The 25,698-nt window shown below is 37.0% G+C and overlaps 1 protein-coding gene across 1 annotated transcript in view; it reads right to left on the bottom strand.

Annotated features, from left to right (window-relative positions):
* Positions 1–25,698, bottom strand: part of PLEKHM3 (pleckstrin homology domain containing, family M, member 3) — a 172,306-nt gene that overhangs the window by 17,693 nt on the left and 128,915 nt on the right. Inside the window, exon 7 of the mRNA XM_008568005.1 lies at positions 4,403–4,560. Coding sequence (XP_008566227.1) covers positions 4,403–4,560 — 158 coding nt within the window. The remainder of the gene's footprint in view (positions 1–4,402; positions 4,561–25,698) is intronic.

The raw sequence follows: 25,698 nt of genomic DNA, 5'->3' as shown, positions 1-25,698 counted from the left end.
AAAAGAAAGTCTGAAAGAGTTAACCAATGCTTGATATATGGTCATAATCAATTAAGCATGTTAAAACCAACTATATTCTAATACTGAAGTACATAAATCAGTGCTTTAGAGTTCAACATAGAGTTCCCTAATACTTAAGAAATTGTGGCACTTCTTTCTCACCTGTAGGGCACATCGCTGCATGGATGGTGGAGCCTTTCTCAGAGCTTCAGGTCTACTCCCTCTACCGTGCTCCTACCACACTTTAATAAAATGATCTGTTCCTTAGTAAACTTCTAAGCAACGAGCATGCCATGTTCACTGTGAGTCTCCAGAACCTAGCCTAACACATACACATAAAATGCTCAATAAATCATTTATTCAGAGAACAAACAGCACTGATGCTTGTGAGATGTTTTTTACTCAATTGTAATTATGCTATTCAAATGATATTTGGATCTGAAAGGTTATTTATATTTCTAAGGACACAGAGGTACTGAATTTAGCAGGATAGGCAAGGATATGTGGTAACAAATTCATTAAATATCTTATTTCTAATAACTCACACATCATTTCTCATCTTTACATACAGATTTTTAAATATGTTTCATTGTGGAAAATTTCAAACATACTCAAGAGGAGAGAGAACAGTATCATAAATGCCTGTGTAGCTATCACCTAGCTTCCAATTATCAGTGTACGGCCATCTCTTTCATCTATATCCATCCCCCCCACCATTAGTTTATTATCAAGCAAATCCCAGACATCATATTACTTCATCCATAAAGATTTACACAAAAGTTATATACACAGATTTAAAAATTTACCCCACTATTCAAGTTTCTTTTTTTATTTATCACATTTATTTATACAACACATCATTATGGATATGCTTTGAATCAGCCACTTAGTATTTCTGACTAAAGTTTTCCTTTAATAAATTTTTTATTACTGTTTCTCTTTACAATTTCCCATAGACTTGTACCAACCACTCCTAGTGTTTAACTGGAAACTGAACAGCAAGAGAAAGCTCAACATGTTCCTGAAAAGTATTATTAATGTGGAATTCTACGAAAGCTGGTCAAGGCTCCTTCTGACTTAGACATTTGTGCAAGCTTAGAGAACTGCGTCTGACCAAGGGAGAAAAAGAGGATTCTAAATAGCTACATATTCTTTCCTACTGGGTAAAGGCTCTTACGAGCCCATAGCTGTGCTAATGTGGTCATTTTGATGAGAATCCAGCATCTCTAACCATGACCACAGCTACCTTAAAGGGTGATTCCTTCTTTTGGTGGTAACTCATTATCACACAGAGTCTTTGAAGATACAGAGTCTGTAATTAAAAGAAACCAAGTCTCACAGGAGATTCTGCTGTACAGTCAGAGGGCAGCACCTCTATCCGAGTCAAGGGACAAGTCCAGGGACTGAGGGCTGTAAAAATGTGAGCAAAACTCAGTGCCCAGATCTTGGTTTCCAACATCATTCTCCAATAAAAGGAACCAGGGCTCCTTGGACAGACATCTGCTTCTAGGATTAGGGCAAGAAATACATAAGATGAGCCTGGAATATCTGTTATGGCCAGAGTAAGGAAATGCTAAACAAAAAACAAAACCCCTCAAAACAAAACCCAATAATAATTGGGGTATGTCAAAGGGACACAGGAACCAAATGAGACCTTGAATGGCCAAAGCTGGAAGAGTTTGAGCAATAAAATAAAGAAGTATTGGACTATAACCCACAATATGAAATAACTAAGCACAAGTCCATACTGACATGAATAAACAACTAAAAAAAATAAATGGGAAGAAGAGACAAATCTCTCATGCAGAAGGATGTCAAATAATTTTGTACAAACTCCACTCCTGAAGAGAGGATTGTTGAAGTCTCTAACTATACTAGTGGACTTGCCTATTTCTCCTTGCAGATCTATCAGTTTTTGCCTAACATATTTTGACTCTGTTCACACACAGAGTAAAGGACTGTTATGTCTTTTTGGAGGATTGACTACCCCTTTATCCTTGTGTTAATGATTTGTATTTCTTTACATATTCAACAGAATTCACTTGTGAAGCCATCTGGCTTCTCTGTGAGAAGACAAGTTACTAATCCACTTTCTTTACTCATAGGTCTACTCATATTTCTATTTCTTCTTGAGTCAGTGTTGGTAATTTATCTTTCTAGAAATTTGTCCCTTTCATCTAAATTGTCTAACTGTTGGCATAAAGTTGTTTATAATATTCCTTTATAATTTTTTTAACTTCTATACCCTTTTTCATTCTTGATTTTGGTAATTTGAATTTTTTCTCTTAATTTCTTGGTCAGACTAACAAAAAGGTTGCCAATTTTGTTGACCTCTTAAAAGAATCAACTTGTGGTTTCATTGATCTATTGTTTTTTGTTTTCTATTTCATTGATATCTGCTCTAATCTTTATTCTTTCCTTCCTTCTGTTTGCTTTGGATTTAGTTTGCTCTCCTTTCTAGTTTCTTAGGATTAAATTTAAGGTCATTGATTTGAGAACTTTCTTCTTTCTTCTTTTCTGATATAGGTGTTTACAGCTATAAATTTTGCCCCAAGAACTACTTTAGCTGCATTCCATATATTTTGTATTTCATTTTCATTCATCTCAAAGTATTTATAAAAATTTCCCTTGCGATTTCTTCTTTGACTCATGAGTTATTTAGAAGTATATTGTTTAATTTCCAAATATTTTGGGGTTTCCTAGATTTTTTTCTACTAGGGATCTTTAATTCCATGTGCCAGAGAATATATTTGGTATAGTTTAAATCTTAAAATTTACTGAGGCTTGTTTTGTGGCACAGCATATGGTTTATTCAGTTGGAAGCATTTTTCAATTTAATTTTTATTTTTTATTAATATTTTTATTGCAATATAATTCACATGTCATAAAATTCATCCTTTTAAACAGTTCACTGATTTTTAGTGCAGTTACAAGACTATGCAACTGTCACCCCAATCCAATTCCAGAAAATTTTAATTAGCCCAAAAAGAAACCTGTATCCATTAGTAGTATTCCCTTTCCTCCTTCCTGCAAGCCCCAGACAACCACTAATTTACTTTCTGTCTCTATGAATTTACCTATTTTGTACATTTTGTATAAACAGAACTATACAATATGCTGCCTTTTGTGTCTGGCTTCTTGCACTCAGCATGTTTTCAAGGATAATACATGTTATAGTATGTACCAGCACTTTCTTTTTATGGCTGAATAATATTCTGTTGTATGGGTATAGCACATTTTGTTTATCCATTCATCTGTTGATAGACATTCAGGGTGTTTCCACTTTTTGGCTATTATAAATACTGCTGCTGTGAATATTTATTTACAAGTTTTTATGTGGTATGCATTTTTAAGAGGTATAGAGGCTATAAGCTAAGTACCTGCACGCAGGAAACTGGAGCATGGACTGTGTTGTGTGTCTGAGTGTTATCTGTGTGTCTGCATGTTAATGTGTCTGTCTGTGTGTGGGGCCAACCCAAGTTCCTGAAAGGGTACAAATAGTCTTTGGGTTTAAGTACAGACCAAAAGAGTTGAGTCAACTCCTAACATCTTAGCTCTATCCTACATACTTCAACTCTCTCTGGCTTTATGCCTCACCTTGTTTTCTGAACCACAGAGTAAGTATGCCCTGCAGGGTGGGAAATGAGCCACAATATTCATGTCCAAAGAAGCCAGAACACACACACACACACACACACACACGCACGCGCACACACACACAGTGTATATTTCTATTACGTTTTTGGGATGAAAGGAAAAGTAATATGTATCATTTAGTGATTCAAGAAAAGCAACAGTAAAAACCGTAATCTTAGGTTATGGGGAAAAATCATCCATCAATCAATGAATGTGATGATGTCCAAATATTACTTTGGTTGGGAAAATAATCCTACATAAACTCCCACTTTTCTCTCCTTTGGGTCCTAAACTTTCATCACTACACTGCAGTGCATCTGTGGAGAAAAGCATGTGGTGAGGCAGACAGCTGTTCACCGGGGTCCTCTAGTTTAATTCCTGATACTTGGTCTGGTTTTGGCCTTCCTCTGAGACTGCAATTTCCTACTGCTGACCACTTTGCTCTGAAAAGATTGTGAGGATTTTTTTCCTCAGTCTTCATTCTAAAAGTGAATCTGAACATTCATTGTTAACTAATAAGGTAGAGTTAAGGGACGTTTTTTTTGCAACTCATTTGTTATCTCATTCTGGATAAAGGTAGGGAGGTAAAGGTTGGAAGTAAATACAGGAAAACAAAGGGTAAAAAATGTTCTCCAAAGACAAGGGAAACCTGATCCAGGGTAAGAGACAGAGATACAGTAATTGACCAAGAGTTGGCGTGATCTGGCCAAATAAAACTGCTGGTGACATATTCAGGTATTCTTTTGTAAGATAAGATATTCTGTACCTGCTTGTTGAAATATCCTCAAAAGGGTAGAGGATCTCTCCATTGTTACAGATTTCGCAGATGAACCCCTTCTGGCTACAAAGACTGCAGCTGTATACGTGTGAGGTGGCAAACTTAATGACCTTGCCCAAGAAAGGAGCCAGCTTTCCCTCTATCACCTGCAGAAAGAGAAAAGGGACAGGGAAGCAAATTTGTTGAGAATAGAAGTCCTGCAGACTCAGGAAAGGAAAGGAATCCCTTTCCTTTACACAACAGAAAAACTTCTAATTATAATTTCTCAGCAACTTTGAGGAAGAAAAGACAGTATTGTTGCTCCAAAAGAATTCTCTTATTTAAACCACTGTGAGACAGAAAATGAAGATGCTGAAACTTCTTTTGTATTCCTCCTTCCTTGCAGGGGGTTGAGGACCAACAAATGGGGAACCCTACTTTTACAGACCAACGTCATAATTATGGTGTATAAGAGGAGTGTGGTAGGTTTCCCAAAATAGATTGAAAACATACAGGGTAAATATGAATGTAGAAGTTTATGTTGTAAATTCAATAATATCTTTTCTCTGATGAATTAATGGGGTACTTTTACACCATCTCCCCAAGAACATACAGCAAATGTGGAAAAATAGGTTTCTTTTGCTGCTGGTATGCATAATAGAAAGAAGTTGCAATTTTGCAGTCTGAGGACCATTTCAACCTGTAGATTTTTAAAAAAATCTTTAATGTTTTAAAAAATTAGCCAATTAAAAAATTGGGAGATTTCACATAAAAATCCAGATTTTTGGCTTTTTTGGGAAAAAATTAGAAGTTCTAGCAAAATGAGGCCTGAATTCTAACGTGATGATTATCTTGGCTCTGGGTAGGGGCTGCTTGCTCCCAATGAGGCACGTACTCTTCACTTGACAGTCGTCCCCACCAGGCCCTAGTGTCTTGCCTCTGCCTGTCTCCCACGGTTACCCCACCTGTTGTCCTGCAAACATCCATGAGTTTGGAACCTGTGGTTAGTCACAGCCCTCCTTACTTACCTAATATGCACAAGCTTCAAAGGCTTCAACACTTCACATACTAACAAGATAAATTCTGCCTCTACTTCTCTCTCATTAATGTATATGCATACACACGCTTATTTTGATAAAAGGGAAAAAATGAAGATTAAGTTTAATTCGGAAATAGATGGAAGTAACTGGAAATAGGTGGAAACTTTCTTTCAAATGAATACATAGTTAAAATTACAATTTTACTAAAAAATAACATCTGAGGGAAATGTAGTAAATCACACCTAAACAGAAATTGCAATGTCTAAATGAGTGACTGGTAATACAAAAATAAAAGACTACAAAGAATGTAACAATGTGTTTTGCAAAAAATGAAGCTATGCATTATTTTGGAGATAAAAACCATCGTGGTTTTTACACATCATGAAACAATCCCATGATGTTTTAAAAATAAATACAACAGTGCTTAACTCTAGGGAAGAGAACAAGCCAGAGAAGCAAGTCTGCCACTTTGTATATAGTGTGTTTCTGCATTTAAAAAAAAAAAGTATATTATTTTTACATTAAAAATGCAGAAAGTAAACAGAAAAATCAGGTTTACTGCTTTGTAAGAGTACAGTTTTTTTTTTTTTCTTAATAAAGGGGGTAGAAATGATCCTGGCTGTTTTTTGAGTCAAGCAAGTATACATTTTCCACCATTCTTCAATTTACTCTCCTATTACATTTAGGAAGCCACAGATACGCCTCTCTACTTATCTTCTCTGAGGGACCATTAGCTCTGATAAACCCCAGTAAGCCATGCTCCTAATACCAACACATAATACATACTTTCTAAGAAATAATCACTACCAAATCATATACCCAACCACCAGTAAACACTTACCAATGTGTCATAGGGTTATTTCTAAATTGTGGTAACAATACTTCAGCTGAGTTTGGTTTTCCTTATTTTGCTCTTCCCTAAACAACCAGGTTTTATTTTCAGATGCTGGTCTTTTCCCTTTGATCCATCCAGCATACATATTAACCAGTTTTAGACATCACTTCCGTTATGTATCACCTCTTCCCTCAAATCTTAGGTGAATTCTCATTTTATCATTAATCAAAACTCTTCATTTATTCATTTCATAAAGTTATATTGAGTTACTATGTCCCAGATACTCAATACGAGAGTGAACTGGACAGAACTGAAGCTTACATTTGCCTGTATGCCAGTGTCTCCATAAGTTGACCCCACACTATCTATCCACACTCATTTTCCATTTCTCAGTATGAACCTTTGGTTGTGGGCAGACTTCGTTCTGTATAGAATAAGCTCACTCTTGCTGCTGGGCCTTCACTCACGTCCATTTCCTCTATCTGGAGTTTCACCTCTTCTCTTAACACATATTTAAATTTCACATAGACTTCATGGCTCAGACCTATTTATGATCTGGAAAGTCACCTTTGGCTACTTCAGCTATCATGGATCTCCTGTTTCTCCATAGACATTTATATCATATAATTTAACATAGAACTTGATGCAATGCTGTTTTGTACTCTTTGCATTTGTTTAACATGTAATTGTGTTGCTTATCCAATTGTACATTGAACATACAAAAATGATGTATTTGACCATTCTTATCCATAGAAATGGCAATTTTATATGTGGTAACCTAAGACAATATAAATTGCTTGAGGGCAAAGACTGAGTCCCATACTTGTTTTAAATATCCCCCCTCTGCCAGGCACCTGAGTTCTTGTTGACTGACCAAGGATGCTTTTGTGTCTTTTCCCTTGGCTGACAGCAGTCATATCTTAGGGTTGTCTCTGTGTCACAAACATTTTCAATTATTCTGCTGTGTGATTTAGGGAGGAGCAGAAAGAGGGTATGGAGGTGGCAGCTCAGCTATTCAGGAATCCTTTTGCTTCTTTATTCTTGATTAATTGCTCTTCCCAATTGTCTGCTTAGGTTCATGGCCATGTTCCAAACGGCTGAAGCTGTTGAAAGTTTATCCTCCAGAAAAGTGAGGTAATATTCTCAAGTTTATTTTAGAGTTTATAAACATTCCTTTAATATTATAGAAAGGAAAATTTTGTAGTTATAATTTTCCAGGGGTAAAGATATATTTAGAAAGCTTAAATATTATCTTTGAATACAACTACTAGCAGCACTGGAAACAGAATCAGCTATACTGCCTTCTGGTCTAGAGTTTTCATCACTATAAAGAAGTGGGCTCCAGGTGTGATATCTCCTAGGGTTCCTTATATATCTTTATTTTGGATAATTGCTTAAAAATAAACCTAGTGTCTTGCCTCCCATCATTTCCCCTCCACCACCTCAGGAGTCTTAAACCTTTCACTTTTATTTCCTAGTCATCTTGGTGGGGGCTTAAGGTTAGGGCAATATTTCATACACACTAGGAAAATGGTGGCCTCAAATAGGGCCAAAGCCTAAGGAGCCTAGCACCTTCAGGTTCCATCTGACAACCAACAGTAGAAAAGCACTACCAGGGTGCCGCTGACCTGGAAAATGGAAAAGCCAACTGGGGCTTCTTGGCCAACAAGTGCACAGCCTGGGGGGAGTCAGATGTGAGGACTCTGCCATGTCAACCCTAAACAGTTGTGCCTCACTGCAGTGACAATAGTCCTCTGTGGGGCCCAGCATGGGGAAAAGTCCTACAAACTGTGTACCCAGGTTAGAGTTGATCCGGGGATTCTAACATCACTGAGAGCAAGCCAGAACCCACCAGGACAAAGTAAACCACAAAAGCACTTCCTCAATAAAACTGGCCAAAGCTTGGTTTTTAAAAAAATCTACCCATGGTATAGTTTTTGATTCTTGAGACAAGCTGAGTATATTTTTCCAGTGTGCAGTAGTTTGACTCATTAGGGAGTCTCCCACAGAGGCTGACCTTCCAGGGCTCTCAATAGCCCATAAGCACCAACTTGTGTCCAGGTAGTAGGAAGCAGTGGGGTAGAGTGGAAAAGCAAGGCTGATCTGAATACAAGTTCTAGCTCATCCACTTTCCAGCTGTGAGATTTTGGCACATTAATTACCCTCTTTGAGTCTCAGTTTCCTCAACTAAAGAATTAGGATAATATATCTCCCTTGCAGTTTTGAGAGAAGGCTCAGATTTAATATAGTGAAAGCACCAAGAATAGTGTCTGACTTAGAGCAAATGATCAATAAATAATAGTTCATTATTAGCTTATCTTAATCTACATAAAAGTTTTCTATGACTTAGACCCATTTCAAACACCTGAGACTTACAGTAGGAGGAAGAAAAAATGGTGTGAAGGTCCATGTCATTTTTTAAAGGCATCGAATTGTTCTTGGGTTTGGATGAAATCAGTAGAAACTAACATAAAATGGTCACATTCATTTCACTTGATATTGCTGTAAATAAGAGAACAGGGACTGTACAAGCATACTTACTTTTGACGAGGCCAAAATGCTGGCGGAAGACATTTAACACACCTCAGACTTGATTTGAATTACTCTTATCAGATAACACGTTAGCACCACCTGGAAACTTCCTACTCCTTTCCTACTTATACTTAAATTAGTCACAGATTACTATAACTTTATAACAACCTATCAAAAGTCAGGCAGACACTTCATCTTCAGCCCGGCAAGGCTAGTGGTTTTAGTTAACCAGGTGGTCATTTGGATATGTGGGAGCATGGTGAAATAGACCCCTGAGATGAGGTTTAGATATCTCTCCATTTATTTCCCCCAAGGTGCATGTCTACGTGAACAGAATCAGGACAAAGCAATTAGCAGAAAACATGTGTAGTTCTTCCCCCATCTCCTTGCCCCCCTGCACTCAGCCTCCTTCACCTTTATATACCAAATTGTCCTATCTCCCTGAGAAAAGGCAGATGTCCAGAACAGGGAGAAAGAGTTTGTTTCTGTTTTCCATTAAACTTAATTTCTTGTACTAAGGGAGGCACTAGCCTGATTTATTCACTTGGGGAGTGTGCATATATAATTATTTCAGAGGTGTTATACTGACTGGGTGTTCAAAGAACACACACTTCCATTTGCAATGTAAAATTATGTAATTTCATAATCCTGTAGGACAAGGATAAAATGCAGTGTCAAGCTGATATTTTCTTCCAGAGTTTGCTATATTTCACTTTTGCAGTCTCTCTGTAAATTCTCTTCACTATCATTTCTGATACTTCCAGAAATCAGGGGACTGTCAAGTATCACTTTCCATGATCCAGTCAGCTGACAAATATACCAAATATTCTTACCCTTCTTGTGTGAAGGCAGCCCATGAAAGCTGCCTGGTTGAACTTCCAGCTCAGGGATACACACATTTCCCCCTCTTCTATTCTGGTCAAGAATGGTCAGCACTGGAATTTGAGGCCTATGGCTTTCTTGCAGACTAAGACAACAGACTTTATTTGATTTACTTTCTTGCAGACCAATCAAAAATTACAATTAAGTTAAAAAATAACCTAGTGCTGCCTTCTCCAAACCACAGTTTGAGAAACAGCTGCTTATTACTCATGTGTGGCACCAGGAAATTGCAGTGTCATGTTCAAGGTCTGTAGCCAATAGAGATCTGTGGGATTGGGAAAAGGACACAAATGATTCTTTTATGTCGGTTACCTTCACTCCCTTGGCAACATCACAAAATTCAAAATCTACAGGGGAAGGGAGACAGAGAATAAGTAACTTGGACAAGAGAAAAGAAAGAAAAGGCTCTTTCTCGTTGAATTTCTTCATGCATTGGCTAATTTCTTCCCTCTGATTTGTCAAGTTACCCTCCATTTCAAAACAAGCATTCCTCAGCCATTGTGAAATGTCTCGATTCTGGACAACTGTGGGGAATACTTTGTTGAAGAGGGCTGCTGCGTTTGACAAATGGCTCCTTCTCTAAAAGTCTAACCAAAAGACCCAATTCAAGTTGAACAAAGCCACCTGCTACTCGCTAGAAACAAGCTAACTTGATGAAATGGAAGAATCAAAATTGCCACACTTTGTGAAATAATTTCCAATATAACTTAGTTTGGAATTGCTTGGCCAGACAACCATGAAAAGTTGTATTTTGTCTCTGAGTGCCATTTGTCAACAACAGGTGGATGGAATGAAGTCTAGTGACCTAGGCCAGGTAAGTTCATGGGAAGTTTGGAAAAAACAGCCCGTGGATTCTGCTCAAGCTTGAAAACCCTAACACATAATGAGAATATTCTGTATTTTTTTTTCCATTCTAAATTTTACTCCTCTTACTCATAAAACCTTAAAAATAGAAAATAAAAGCTTATCAACAAAAGTACATGGTATATTCCTATTTCAAAAGTTGGTTAAAAACCCATTTTTCCATGATTAACCTTTGAGCTCCTTATCATGGCTCAATGCTAGGCTGTTTGTATATAAACACAAAACTGTCTCTTCTTTAATTAGCTGCTTCCCATTCTCCCCTATCCATTATGAGACAGCTCTAACAGGACTTAGGTTTTGTCTAATCAAGCACTTCACTGAGGGTGTATTATGATGTCACCTTTTAGCTCTTATCTGATCCTCTCCCAAAGGTGACAATTTCTACTTAGACTTTGGAAACTATGTGATAATTTAATCTTGTTTAATATAGATTGGGTAGATTTGTGAGTGGCCATTATCATTCCTATTAAATTACATTTTGCTTCCTGCTGGAAACTAAGTCTAAAGGAGTAAAAGGATAAAAGAATTTCAATTTCAATTTTCTTCAATAGCAAAGATGAACCCAAGAATGCAAATTTCTTATTTAGAAAAACATGGGGTGGGGTCTACTTCAGTTTTTCTGCACTAAGTGCCTCAAGGGATATGACTTAGTCAAGCCACAATTTTATGGAACTTTAATGAAGCATTTGCAAAGAGTAAGTACAATATTGTGATCTAAATATTTTGAGCCCAAAACAGACCACATGGTCTGATATAGGTACATGTGTATTATTTATTAATTAAATTTATTAAAGTATTAGAATATTTTAAACTGAGGCTGTTCTAGAAAATTCTCATGGATGGTCAGCAGAAGTTTGCTTCTCTACTGAGTTCATTAGTTATAGGTCTGAAATAAATCTGATTTAGGTCTCTACTATTCATTTTGGACCTAGTTATGGCATTATTGACTTATTGAATAGTAAATGAGAAAAAGCCCCAAGCAGTCTTTTTAACTCAGCATTGTTACTTAATCTGTGAGAAAACAGAGGCCCCAAGAGGTGACAAGAGCTGCCTAAGATCACACAGCTGGTTAGCGATAGACCCTTACTCTCCCTCTTAAGCACCACCCTTCTCTACTTTAGGAAGGAGACTTTCTGAAGGCATCTGGGCTCAGAGTGCAGCCCTGGGGTTTGGTGCAGCCCAGGAATTATGTGATCACTGGATGTGTATGACTCCCCCATGTAGAAATGGAGGACTTCTAAAACTGACTTAGTCCCTGTATGGAAGCAGGATGCCCAGTCTAGATTGCTCCAGATTTACACCCACAGTTTTGATCTGAACTGGATATCTGCCTTTGAATCAAAGAAATGTAACACATTTAGACCTTGTATGAAGTCCTAGTACCAAAATTCTCTTATAAGTGGTCACATCTAGTGTAATTTTCTGACTATAGAGATGATCTTGAATAGTGTCTTATTGACTGAACTACTTGGAAATTCATAAAGCAACAAAAATTCTGCGACAAAAAATGGACTTACCATCAACTTAAACCCTTGGCTACCAAAACTAGAGAAGTAACTTTAATAAAGTGAGAAGGAGCTAAAGCTGGAAAGAAAAAAAAAAAACCCCAATACAAAGCAAAACAAAGCAACTCCCCATATGCATGTACATGGGAGAAACTGAAGAAATCTAGCTTTTCAGAGAGGTCAATTGAGCAGAGGTCAATATGAGACATCTTAATAGAAAACAAAGACATATCCCACATTTAAAGATATAGAGAAATAGAGGAAAAGCAAAAACAACATTATCTCATCATGTAAGGGAATGAACCGTAGGAGTTAGGAGAGACATAAAAGTCCAAAAACAAAGAAGGGAAGGAGAAATAAGGAAAAAAATGGGAGCAAAAAAGAAAAAGAAAAGTTATAAAAATAGAGAAAGGCAATACAGATGCTCACAAAGAGAAAAAAGGATGAAGCTCATTGAGATCTGAAATGGGAGTTAGAAATCTTGGTTTCTATTCCTAGCTATGTCTCCAGTAAGCTGTATGACCTGTTTTGTAAATCACTTAACTTCTCTATGCCTCAGTTTCCTCATCTGCAAAGTAAAGTGATTGTACTAAGTCATTCAAAACTAGATGATCAATAAGGATCCCTTTCAGTTTGAAGATTCTATGATTTTGTGATTAACCAATAGGGGAAACATCAAAAGAAGCTTACTGAATAGCCCCAGGAATGTAGAAAGGGAGCATCTGGGAAGATAGATAAAAGGTGAGTTTAACCAGACTAATTAGAAGATACCCCAGGAAATTTTCAACAGAAGTAAAATAATGTCACCAGCTTTTTATTCCCCTGGTTGCTGAGTGCCATTCAAAGAGAGAGGTGAGGCCCTTTAGGAATCATCCCCTCACAGGTGTGCAACCAGATATCAGTTTTCCTGAAGATCTCTGCAAATCTCTTCCTTTCATCAATGCATTTAATTACTTAACGTTTAGATAGCACTTTAGGGATGAAAAAGACAATATAAGCACTCAGCGTTATTATTGCTTTCATGGGACCAGCAATGACTGAGATTAAATGTGAAACTAAAGTGAGTTCCTGGCTAGAAGGCTATGATCTAATAAATTATTGGGTCACTGATGAGTAAAAACAAACTCTGCCCATAAGTTGAAATAGATGCTCTTTATTAGCTTGCATACCATTGTCTAAGATTGTTGGTGATTTTTATTCTTCGCGTCAAAGTGTCAACAAGTAGTAAACCGCCACTCACAACACAATACTGATCAAGATTGCACACATTGCTAGGCAGGAGCCAAGGGCAGCCCCCTCAAGCCAGAAGCAGGCAAGAGGGCACACCTGAGGTCCTAGGCAGGTGCCAAAGGCAGCCCCCTTCACCTGGAAGCAGGCAAGACAGCTTGCCCAGGGTCCTAGACAGGGGCTGAGAACAGCACCCCTTGCCAGGAAGCAGGCAAGAGAGCATGCCAAAAACACCATTTCCTCATAGATGGTCCACCACAGCCACCACCACAGCCATGCTGCTACGAAAGTGGCTTGATGCCACAGCAGTAGCCATAGCCACCATGCGGGCAGTCTGCCAGATACTCAACTGCACTGATACAAGGAGAGTTACAAGTAGAGACTGGAAAAAGAAGAGGATATCTTTCTCCTCAAAGCCCACTCCAGAGTGGTAGAAGAAGCAACTGCTCTACCAGATGACCTGACATCAACACAGAGATACTAAAAATAGGAAAACACAAGAAAATATGACACCACCAAAAGAATACAATATTTCTCAAATACTAGACCCTATAGAACAGGAAACCCTTGAAAGGACTGAGAAGGAATCCTGAGCAACAATCTCAAGGAAACTCACCGAGATACAAGAAGACTCAGTTAGACAACATAATGAAACAAGAAAAAAAAAATCCATGATATGGAGGAAATTTACAAAGAGATTAATACCTTAAAAAAGAATGTAGGAGAACTCATGGAACTGAAAGTGTCACTCAACAAAATAAAAAACAGAACTGATAGCTTAAGCAGCAGGCTAGAACAAACAAAAGAAAGAATTTCTGACCTTGAAGATGGTCTTTTTGAAATAACCCAAGTAGACAAAAAAAGGAAAAAAGAATTTTAAAAAATGAAGAAAATCTAAGAGAGCTAGTAGACAACCTGAAGTGCACAAACATTTGAGTCATAGGGGTTCCAGAATGGGAGGAGAAAGGAAAAGGCATGGAAAACATATTCGATGAAATAATAATGGAAAACTTCCCAGATATAGGAAGAGACATGGACTTTCAGATCCAGGAGGCTCAAAGATCCCCAAACAGATTCAACTCAAAAAGATCTTTTCCAAGACATGTTATAAACAAACCCACAAAGCTCAAAGACAAAGAGAGAATCTTAAAAGAAGCAAGAGAAAAGCGTCAAGTCACCTACAAGGGAACCCCTACCAGACCAACAGCAGACTTCTCAACAGAAACTCTACAGGCCAGAAGAGAATGGGATGATATATTCAAAATACTAAAAGAAAAGCCTGCCAGCCAAGAATACTATACCCAGCAAGTCTATCCTTCAGCAATGAGGAAAAATAGTATATTTTCCAGACAAACAAAAGCTGTGGGAGTTTGCCACCACACAACCAACCCTACAAGAAATCCTCAAGGAAGTCCTACATCTGGAATCCAAACAATGAGAATCACTACCACAAATACACAAGAAAGAACAAAACCCATTGGTAGAACAAAAAATGCAAACAAGAAGGACAAAGAAACTAAATCTTATAACCACAAATAACCATAGTGATAATGTAATAATGCCCCTGCTTTACTTCTGATTTCAGTAATTTTGGTCTTCTGTCTATTTTTCTGGGTCAGTCTAAATAAAGGTTTGCAAATTTTTTTGATCTTTCTGAAGAATCAACTTTTGGTTTTGTTGATTTTCTGTATTGCTTTTTAATTCCCTATTTCATATACTTCTGTTGTAATCTTTGTTATTTCCTACTTATATTTGCTTTTGTTTTAGTTTGCTCTTCTTTTTTTATTTTCTTAAGGTAGAAGTTTGCATTACTGATTTGAGATTTGTCTTATTTTTAACATAAGTGTTTACAAGTATAAATTTTCCTTCAAGCACTGCATAAGTCCTACATCCTATAAACTTTGATATGTTATGCTTTGAATTTTATCTCAAAGTACTCTCTAATATCCCTGTGATTTTTCTTTTCAGCCATTGTTTATTTATGAGAGTGTTGTTTAATTTCCACACATTCATGAATTTTCTAAATCTCCTTCTGTTATTGTGGTCAGAGAACATATTTTCTATGATCTTAGTCTTTTTAAATGTATTAAGACTTGTTTTGTGGCCAAAAATTAAAAAAGATTATACACATCCTGTTTTTCTAGGATATTATCTGCTGTGTCAGTAGTGTTCATATACCTGGGCATCCATATACCCAGGATATGAATTCATATACATGGGAATTTAGTACATGATAAAGGTGGGGAAAGATGAATTACTTAATAAGCAATGCTGGGGCAACTGGTTAGCCATCAGGGAAAAAAATAAAGCTGAATCCCTAACTCATCTCATAAAAAATGTAATTCCCAATAAACTGAAGATTTAAATATAAAGAGAAAACCACAGAAGTATTTTTATAACTTTAAAAAGTACTAGAGAAAAATATTAGATGGGGCTGGCTGGTTACTCAGCTGGTTAGAGCATGGTGCTGATAGCACCAAGGTCTGGGGTTTGATCCTTGTACTGGCCAGCCACAAAAATCCCCCAAACAAACAAACAAACAAACAAACAAACAAAAAACCTGAGAATTTCTAACAGAATTTAGAATATTAGAAAAATGTTAGAATTTACCTTATTGCATGGGATAAATACTTTATAATCTTAGAAGCCATAAAAGAATGATAAATCTGAATATATGAAATAAAAATAAGTACAATACAAAATACCATTTACAAAGTCAAATGACAAACAAAAAACTGGGAAAAATATTTCCTATTTATATGAGAAAAGTGCCAATTTCCTTAACAAACAGATAACTCTTTCAAACTAATAAGATAAAGACCAATGACATAATTTAAAAATAGGTTAATAGGCAAATAAAAAACACTACACATAGACAGTGGAAAAATATGCAAATTAAAACAAGCGTGAAGTTATTTTTTATTTATCAGATTGGATAGGATTAAAATATTGTTTTTTTTTTTCCTTTTTGTCTTTTTTCGTGTCCGGCAACGGATCGCAACCCTCAGTGTCGCGCCCGTACCGGACCGGGACCGGCAACGGGATCGCAACCCTCGGTGCTGCGTCCGCACCTCACTCAGCCAGTGAGCAGGAACCGGTCTGTATGTGGGATCCGAACCCTTGGCGGGAGCGCTGCCGTGCTCCCAAGCGGTGCACTGTAGCAGTGTGCCACCGGGCCGGCCCAAGATTAAAATATTGTTAATGTAGAAAGTTAATGTGGGTGAGGGAAAACAGGCACTTTCAAGACACCGTATGGAAATACAAACTGGTTCTACCTTCTCTGAAGGCAACTGGCAATATCTATCAAACTGCAAAACGTGCATAATGTTATACACAACAGCCTCACTTTAATGAACTTACACTACATACATATTCACACAAATGCACCGGGAAACATAGAGGGTGTTCACTGCAGTATGGATCCCAAAAGAGAAAAACTGGCACAAGTTAAAAAAATTTAGGTTTAAGTTACTTAACTTACCTAACTTAAACTGAAGTCACCTTAGGTATGGGGTAACTCTACACTAAGCAGCTGATAAAAAGAATGCAACAAACCTTTATGTATGCTGAACGTGCATAATGTCCACAGTGTACTGTTAAATGAAAAAAGGCAAGCCACAGAAAAGTAGTATAGCTTGATCCCATTTGCAAATAAATAAATAAATAATAACACTTGTAAATGTAGAATTATCTGGAAGGACACAGACTGGCTATAGGTAACAAAACAACTTCTGCAGAGTGGGATGTGGGCAAGAGAAGAGCAGACTTTAAATACATAATTTTGTATCCTATGATTTTTAAATAATGAATATGAACTTCTGCTTTTATAATGTTTAAATTGTAAAAAAAAGAAACAAAGGAAGTTTTACAGAGCATGGCTTCAGAAATACACAAATGTAATTTGCACATGCATATATAAGAATCATAAAAACTTAGAAAACCTTCATTTTTGGTTTTGTATGACCTGTGCTGTCACTTGTCCCTAATAACATATTTATTTTTACAAAAGTTCCTGAAAATTGCCTATCAGTGAACTTGTCATGACTACAATAGACTTGATGCTTGTATTCAAGGAGACCTAATAAGAATGTGCCCTTAGTAGTGGGTTTTTCAGGTTTCGGAAGGTAACATTGGTCATTCAATTAGAATGACTTATAAGATATGCAGAGTGTCAATAGCCATATCTAATACCAGGCAATTCAAGGTTGGTTTTTGTTTACATAATTATCACTGAATTCTAGACATTTAATCTTATCTCTTTAAATACCTGACTGGGAGTTAGTAAGTAAGCAATCAGTTGGGATGTATATAGCGTTTTCTAAGAATTCACTTAAATGTTTTAAATACCTTCTTGCAGCTAATTAGCTAAGATCCATCTCTCCATCTCTGCATAGCCAGGGTTTTTTCCTTCCTGCCCTATCAGAGATGACCTACTCCATTCCCTCAGGCACTTTACTTAATCTTTATCACCTGGTTGGTCCCATAAATTGCGTTAGTTTTAGATTGTGTTTTTGTAATGAATAGTAAAAAGAGGAAAAACAGTATTTGTATCAGATTTTTTAATCCATTCCTCATCTATTCAGAGGTCACAATAATTTCACACCACCCAGGGTACTGTGCAGCGGAAGTATGTTACCCAGTCTGAACATTTTTTACCACCTAGTTTGATGTCAATCCGAGAAAAAGTCAATGTACCGACTGACCTGTCTTAGATGTGGCCTGAAGAAAGAAATAAAAACCATGGTTTTACAACAGGAGGACATTCAAAGATAAGGTTCAAAGAGAAAAGTATTTGAATAGCATGCCCACCTGAGACGTGGTCAGAGGTTCAGTAAAATCTAAATGGAAAAGAGTCCTATGAAAGGAAGCCCAGTAAACAGCCAATTTTTCAGGGGGTAGAGAGCAGACAGTCTGTGATCTGGTCCAGCACCTAATGTCCTCTGTACCACGCCGACCATCTGCACTCTAGCATCCCTGCACAACCAGGCCAGGAGAAGAAAGAGATGACTCTCATCTAGATTCATTTGCTACTGCTAGTAGCTCTAGCGGAGGGAAAAATATCAACCAGGAGAGAATTTTGTACAAACTACAGAGGTTTCAGTTTTCCTTGGGTTCCCTGTTCTCCATGAGTGAGGGTAACTGAAAAAGATTTTACTTAGTCTCTCATAATCCATTTTCTTTACGAAGAGAGCCCAATTAAAAGTCCAAGCAGTTGTAGACTAGCTTGTGTAAACTGGGAGAAGAGGTTTTATTGGTTACCTCTGTTTTTTATTGCATTAAAAGAATTGAAGTATAACATATATAAGGTAAAGTGCACCAATCTTAAGTGTACAACTCAATGATTTTTTTTTTTTAAAGGGGCTGGCTGGTACAGGGATTGGACCCTGGACTTGGTGTTATCAGCACCACCTGCAACTCAATGAATTTTTAAACATGTATGTGAAACTACTATTGTCTTATCTGCTTTCTTGGCCATTAGTTTCAACTATTCCAACCCATTCTCCATGCTGTCACTGGAAGGATCTTATTAATATATAGATTGGACCAAATAATAATAATGATAATGACATTGGCAATATTCACCACTATCCCCATAGCAGTAATTAACTGTTTAATATGTGCCAGTCACTGCCCTAAGCTTTTAATTTATTATCTCCTTTAAGATAATATGTATAAACCACTTAGAACATTGGCAGGCACGCAGCAAGCATTAAATAAATAATAATAATTATTATTATTCACAAGAGCCCTAAAAGATCAATATTTTTATTATTACCAATTTATAGGTGATAAAAACTGAGACTTAGAAGGCTTAATTAATGTGCCCAAGGTCCCTCACCCTGGAAGTGTGGAGTAGGGAGCTGGTCTCCCAAAGCTCAAACCCCAATCACTGTGCTTTAGTGTCTTGCTGGAGCTTGCATTTCTTTAATGAAAACCCCCTGAAGCCTCTTCTGAACCTACAGGATGAGATCTCAACTCCTTAGCATGCCCTATATGGTCTTCCTACAAGCTAGGTACAGCCTATTTTTCCATACTTTCTTCTAGTCTTTATCTACTATGCATCTATCTTTTGCTGGTGTTGCCTACCTATTCCCCGAAAAAGTTATGATCGTCCTGCCATTTATTGCTATTATCATGCATGAGTTCTGGGTGCTTTCTATATTTATTTCCAATTCTTACTGTAACTTCCCAAAATAAATACTATTATATTCATTTTACAAATAAGTAAATTGAGACAGAAAGATAAGGTACTTGTTTACAGACAGAAAGTCGATATGCATCAAAACTGGAGTTTGAATCCTGTCTGATTTCAGTACTTGGTTCTTCCTCTCCCACAATTCCTCTCAAGTCAGATCCTCTCACACCTGGATCAAATGTCACTAGTTTCTAAGGCATTTTTTTTGTCACCAGTTTGCCCCCTCTTGCTCCATTGCCATCTACAGGTATAAACATCACTTGTTAAGGAGGAATGGCTCTTGCCACATTTCTATTCTAGGTCTTTCCAAATGCATTATAAAAGCAAAAACTGAATACTTCTGGAACATTCCTATTGCAGGCCCTGTATGCAAACATTTAAATTGCAACTTTATCCAAACAAAATGGTAAGTCTTTGACCATATGGGGTTATGGTCTAATGGCATGAACACAGAAGGCAAATGGAGAAGTTGCTGCCAGTTAAGCACCACCCGTACTTTAGAAGAACCTCTAGGGGATGCGTGATTCATCAGCTCTTGGAATATGTGTAATTCCTGAGGGATGAGCTAGCCAGCTCTCCAAACACAAGGACAACGGAGAGTGAATTCTGTGGGCAGCCAGAAAGGCCATAACGGGCAAATTTTGAATTGATCTTGAAAAGCATTTTATCATTGTAATAGCTAGCATTCTTGTTGATTACACAGAATTAAAAATACCCAAACATTTCAACATTTGGTACGCGTGCAGCTCCTTCTGTACATTAAAAGTGAATATCAACATGCAATTTATAAAAGTGCTTACAACTTGACAGGAAGTGGCTAGCTCTGAAACTGCTTCCTGACAAGTTTTGGCAGCATTTGGTTGTGATCATTCAATTTTACTTGTATTTAAGATTATAAAATAAGGTAATTCTTTAACTTATTAGTCTTACATAAATTTAAACCACATACATATGTGTTTCTCTCAACTCCCAAACTAAAAATTCTCATTGTTTAGGAAAAAGTAAAAAAATTCAATTCAGAATAAGCCACAATAGTTACAATAATTTAAAAAGTAGGCTGTCTAATTAGCTCAATTAGTTAGAGCATGGTGTTACAATACTGATTATAAAATAAGGTAATTCTTTAACTTATTAGTCTTACATAAATTTAAACCACATACATATGTGTTTCTCTCAACTCCCAAACTAAAAATTCTCATTGTTTAGGAAAAAGTAAAAAAATTCAATTCAGAATAAGCCACAATAGTTACAATAATTTAAAAAGTAGGCTGTCTAATTAGCTCAATTAGTTAGAGCATGGTGTTACAATACTAAGGTCAAGGGTTTGGATCGCCACTGGCCAGCAGCCAAAAAAAAAAAAAAAAAAGGAAATTAGTTAGGTTGACAAGGTGATTCCAAAGTGGATCCAAAAAATAAATAAATAAATAAAAGGTCAGGCATAAATAGGGCAATTTTTAAAAATATGAGCATGTATTTGTACTACCAGAAATCAAAATATGTCATAAAAATCAAATAATTGGTACTGGTATTGAAATTGCTATTGATGGAACAGAAATGGTTGTTCAGAAACAGACCCCAAAACACACATGTAATTAGATTATGATGAATATGGAAGCAAAAGTCAGCATGGAAAGGATGGATTATTAAAAATAGAGCTGTAAGGACTTAACAATCTGGAGAAAAAAATTGAGATATATACTCACTTTATACCACAAGTTAAAATAAATTCCAGAAACATTAAATTATTAAATGTACAAAATAAACTATTAAAAGAGACAAAAAAATGCAAACAATTATTTATTTGATCTGAGGATGAGGAAGGGTTTTGTAGGCTTTAAAGCCACAGAAAAAATCACACAAGGGAAAAAATAGATCTGAACACATTAAGGGTTGAAAACTTCTGTTTATCAAAAAACTCCATATATAAAACCGAAGGGCAACAAACAAAACTAGGGAAAATATCGCACATAAAGTATTGGTAACTTTACTATATAAGAAACTCATATAAACTAACTAAATAAATAGCCTGCCCCCAAATGGACAAAAGATGTGATCAAACAATATGTTTATTACCAAAAATGGACATGGTAATAAACATACAAAAAGTTTAGCTTAGTAAAAAATTAAAAAAAATCAATTTGAAAAGTCAAACACTGGGAAACCCATTTATGCCTCTAAAATGACCAAAGATTTGTGCTTTTTTAATGACAATGGTTAATGCTCCAGTGACATAAAGTAAAAACTTGCTTATACTGTTGGTGGGTATAGATGTTGTATCCAGAGCTTTAGAAAAGTTCAAATCCTCTGACTATTGTAGGTCCTCTTCTGAATTTATCTTAATATACATCATAGTATTATTTATAATAATAAAGTATGTCCAATAAAAAGAAGAAGCTTAAACTATCCTTCTTTAAAGGAGACGGTTATAGCAATAGGATCTTAAACATGCACTCAAACCAGCTAGTGCTTTTGAAGATTATTTAATAAGTTAAACAAAGCAGGATAAAAATTGATATATTGTAAAGAATGAGCCATGCTTTACACCCATACATGCACAGAAAACGAGCTGGATATGTATCTAAATGTTAGCCTTGGTGCTGGGCTAACAACGACGATTAATTACAGCAGGGACAGCTAGCCTTTGCCAGGTATACGATCCTGTTGAATCCTCACAACATCATCATGCGGATCTTATTACCCCTGCTTGATAGATGACGATGCTGAATTGGGACTCAAATTCAGGTCTACCAAAGGCTGAGGTCAGAACTTCCCTCCCATGATGCCTGGAGGGTTATTTTCTCTTTAGAAACTGTCTATACTTCCCCAATTTCTGCAATCAGCATACTTTTATAATCAGGAAACACACAACTTTTTAAAAAGCAAATTGGGACCAAGTAGGCCCTTTGGAGTTCTGTGTTCTGTCCTCTGACAGCCTGTGGTATGGAGGACAGTGCCATCAGTAAGTCCTCTTACTTTTCCTTTTGGCTATGGGTTCCCTTTCTTCAATTTCCTTCCCTTTCTCCTCTTCCTTCCAGTGTAGATCATGGAGCTGCCGGGCTTAGGGAGGAAGGGAAGTCCTCAGTCCATGGCGGCCCCATCCTGGGGCCAGTCTGGCCTGCTCATTTTCTTTCCTCTGCCTCCCTCTTTTGCTCCCCACATCCCCCACCCCCTCTTAGGCTTTCTAGCACCCTGTGGGAATAAGCCTGGTTCAAAGTCCTGGTTTAACAGAAACAACACAGGGCATCCTGGGGTTAACTCTGGGCCCAGCCGTTCTCAGTTCTGTGATTAAATTGCAGTTTTCAGTGGTTCTGCCTTTAAACTCAAGCCCCTTTAAGGAGAAATTTAAGGAGAGCAAAACATAGAAAACAGTGCCAAATGCCAATAACATATTTTAGTTGTTAGGGGAATGGGCAGCTTTAGAAACCGCAAATTCCCACTTATGCAAGGGCTACTTGAGCTTTTTTCTTTATTGCTTAGTGACAGAAGTCTGGCTCTCAGACCATGGTCAGAGTTGTTCTCTCGTTTTCTTTCTCTCTCTCTCTCTGAAAACAGTCATAAAAGGCCAGGGTTATCACAATGTGAGTTGGCTGGGTCTATAGCTCTAACCAAATAACAAAAATCATTTTCCATGGATATAGTTTGTTCAGCCTAAAAGGCAGATCCAAGTCTATGTCTTGGTACCTGTTATATTGGCTCAACAAGCTCAGTCATGCTGGACCACACATTCTAAACTCGGGCTCCACACCTGTGACTTTACCAATAGCTGGCAAGGCTTCGATATCATGTGCTCAGCTGGGTGTTCTGTCTCCTTTCTCCTAAAGGAAGGTACTGAAAGGGGAAGATAAGATGTGAGTTTTGCTTTCCAAAACTATAGCTGGCACAATACAAAATGAAAAGAATTCCAGAGAGCTCTTCTTTATGGTTTTATATCTATTTTGACTACCAGGGACTAAACATGAAACATTAGAAGTTCTTCTTCTCAGTCCCCCATGATCAGAGCTAGATTAAGGTGTGGCCCAGCCAGCCCCAGTACCCTAACTGGTAAACCGCACTAAATTGTCATCAAATAATTGGAAATAAGGTGAGCCAGTGAACTCAGGTTTCCACAGACACTCCTTAACTTACTGGCAAATATGAACTAGTCTCCCACTTGAGGATAAATAGTGGCAATTAAAAAAATTTCTTTATACAGTGAGTACTGATCATTTGAGTGGTAAGCATGTGTAAGGTGTGCAGAACAACTATAAACCAGGGAAGCAGCCCTGGAATGAAGCAGTGGACAGTCATCTGAGTCAGCAGTCAATTAACATGGGTGCAACAGAGGTTAAAATGGACCGATTCAGTAAAAATTGCACACAAAAAACCGAAGAACACAAGAACAATAGAAAAGTTGGAAAAAGATACAAACATTTTCAATAAAACACTAACAAACCAAATCCAGCAACATATACAAAGAATTATATACTAAGACTAATTGGGATTTATCCCAGAATGCAAAGTTAGTTTAACATCTGAAAGTCAAACAATGTAATAGGTCATATGAATAAAGGACGAAAACCATATGATTATCTCAATAGATGTAGAAAAAACATTTGACATAATCCAACATCTTTCTGTGACAAAAAACACTCGACAAACTAGGAATAGAGGGAAACTTCTACAACCTGATACAAGGCATCTATTGAAAACCCACAGTTAACAACATACTTAATGGTGAAAAGACGAAATGTTTTCCTCCTAAGATCGAGAACTAGCTAAGGATGTCTCTTCTCACCACATCTATTCACTATTATACTAGAAGTTCTAGCCAGGGCAATCAGGCAAGAAAAAGAAATAAAAAACTCTAGACTGGAAAGAAAGAAGTAAAACTATTTCTAGTCTCAGATGATGAGATCTGGCATGTAGAAAAGTTAGAAACATTTTGCTGACATGAAAGTCAGAAAAAAATAACTTAAATATATTTTGAACAAGACTTTGTAACTATATCCAGACTAAGTGACTAACACTATCTAGTTCAGAGTTATGGAAAAACTTATTAGGAATCCACTCCAAATAAATTTAACGGGTAGTGTTACTGTCAGAGCATGTAATGCATTCCTCATTTTTAACATAAATAAAGAGGGATATATACATATCTATATAAACTGGTTTTCTATTAAATATATTTGTACATATATACATATATATGTGCATATATATATGAGGGTACTTCAAAAAGTTCATGGAAAGATTTGTATTACATTTTAATTTTATTTTTCCATGAACTTTTTAAAGTACCCTCATATATATATATGTACATATATATATTTAATAGAAAATCAGTTTCTCTTCCCCATCTACTAAATACATTGAATTTTATTTAAATACATATTGAAAATATATTTAAAGAGTATCAATGTGTGGGATGCCAAATTACGAGCCTGGCTGGGTTCCCACATAGTGCAGTCTGGCCCTGACTCCTCCTGTAGGATCATGTCTACTCCCAAAAGAATAGATGACATTAGTCTGACAGGTCTGTTCCAGGTCCCCTTGGACTGGATCATGAAAGACTCCAGATGGTCATGGGGCCTAGAGTCAGACCAGAAACAAGCCATCACATGTGCTGCTGAAACTAAGGTCCTTGCATAGACGAGGATAAGAACCTGCATATATCTCTACAAAGATCCTCTAAGACACATGAAAAGCCATTAAGAGGCAGGGCCATTCAGAAGCCTTAGAGTTTGTAAAACAGAAGCTCCACACCAGCCAATAATATCCACTGAGTCTACAGAGTGATCCAGGGGTTTGGAATGTCTTGGTCTGAGAGCTCTCTGAGTAGTTTTCTACTCTCTTTAGAGCAGTGGCTACGGCAATGATCCTGTGGCTTTGGGTTTGCTGGCTAATCTGGCTTTGAGCTTGCCAGATAGATCTTCCCCACCTAACTCACACAACTGCATGCCCTGACAAACTGCCTTAAATCTTGCTGAAGTTTTTGAACTTTGCTTCTTGTTTGTTCTTCGACCCTACTGTTAAACCTTCCAACTCTAGCCTCCTTGACGCAGGGCATTTGGGGCCTCCTGCTCTCTCTCCCTTTTGCAAATCTCTCGGCATCTCCAAATGGCCTTTTTCTATATCAACTCTGAAACCCAATGTGAAATAATATGTTCATCAAAGCAAGAAATGAAAGAGCAGAGATAGAGAAATAACAACCTTTCATAATTTTCTTAAATATGTGTAAGATTTTT

This window comes from Galeopterus variegatus, unplaced genomic scaffold, assembly GCF_000696425.1.
Source record: "Galeopterus variegatus unplaced genomic scaffold, G_variegatus-3.0.2 Scaffold366, whole genome shotgun sequence".
In the NCBI taxonomy this organism is placed as follows: Eukaryota; Metazoa; Chordata; class Mammalia; order Dermoptera; family Cynocephalidae; genus Galeopterus; species Galeopterus variegatus.
This window is presented reverse-complemented; position numbering and strand designations above follow the sequence as displayed.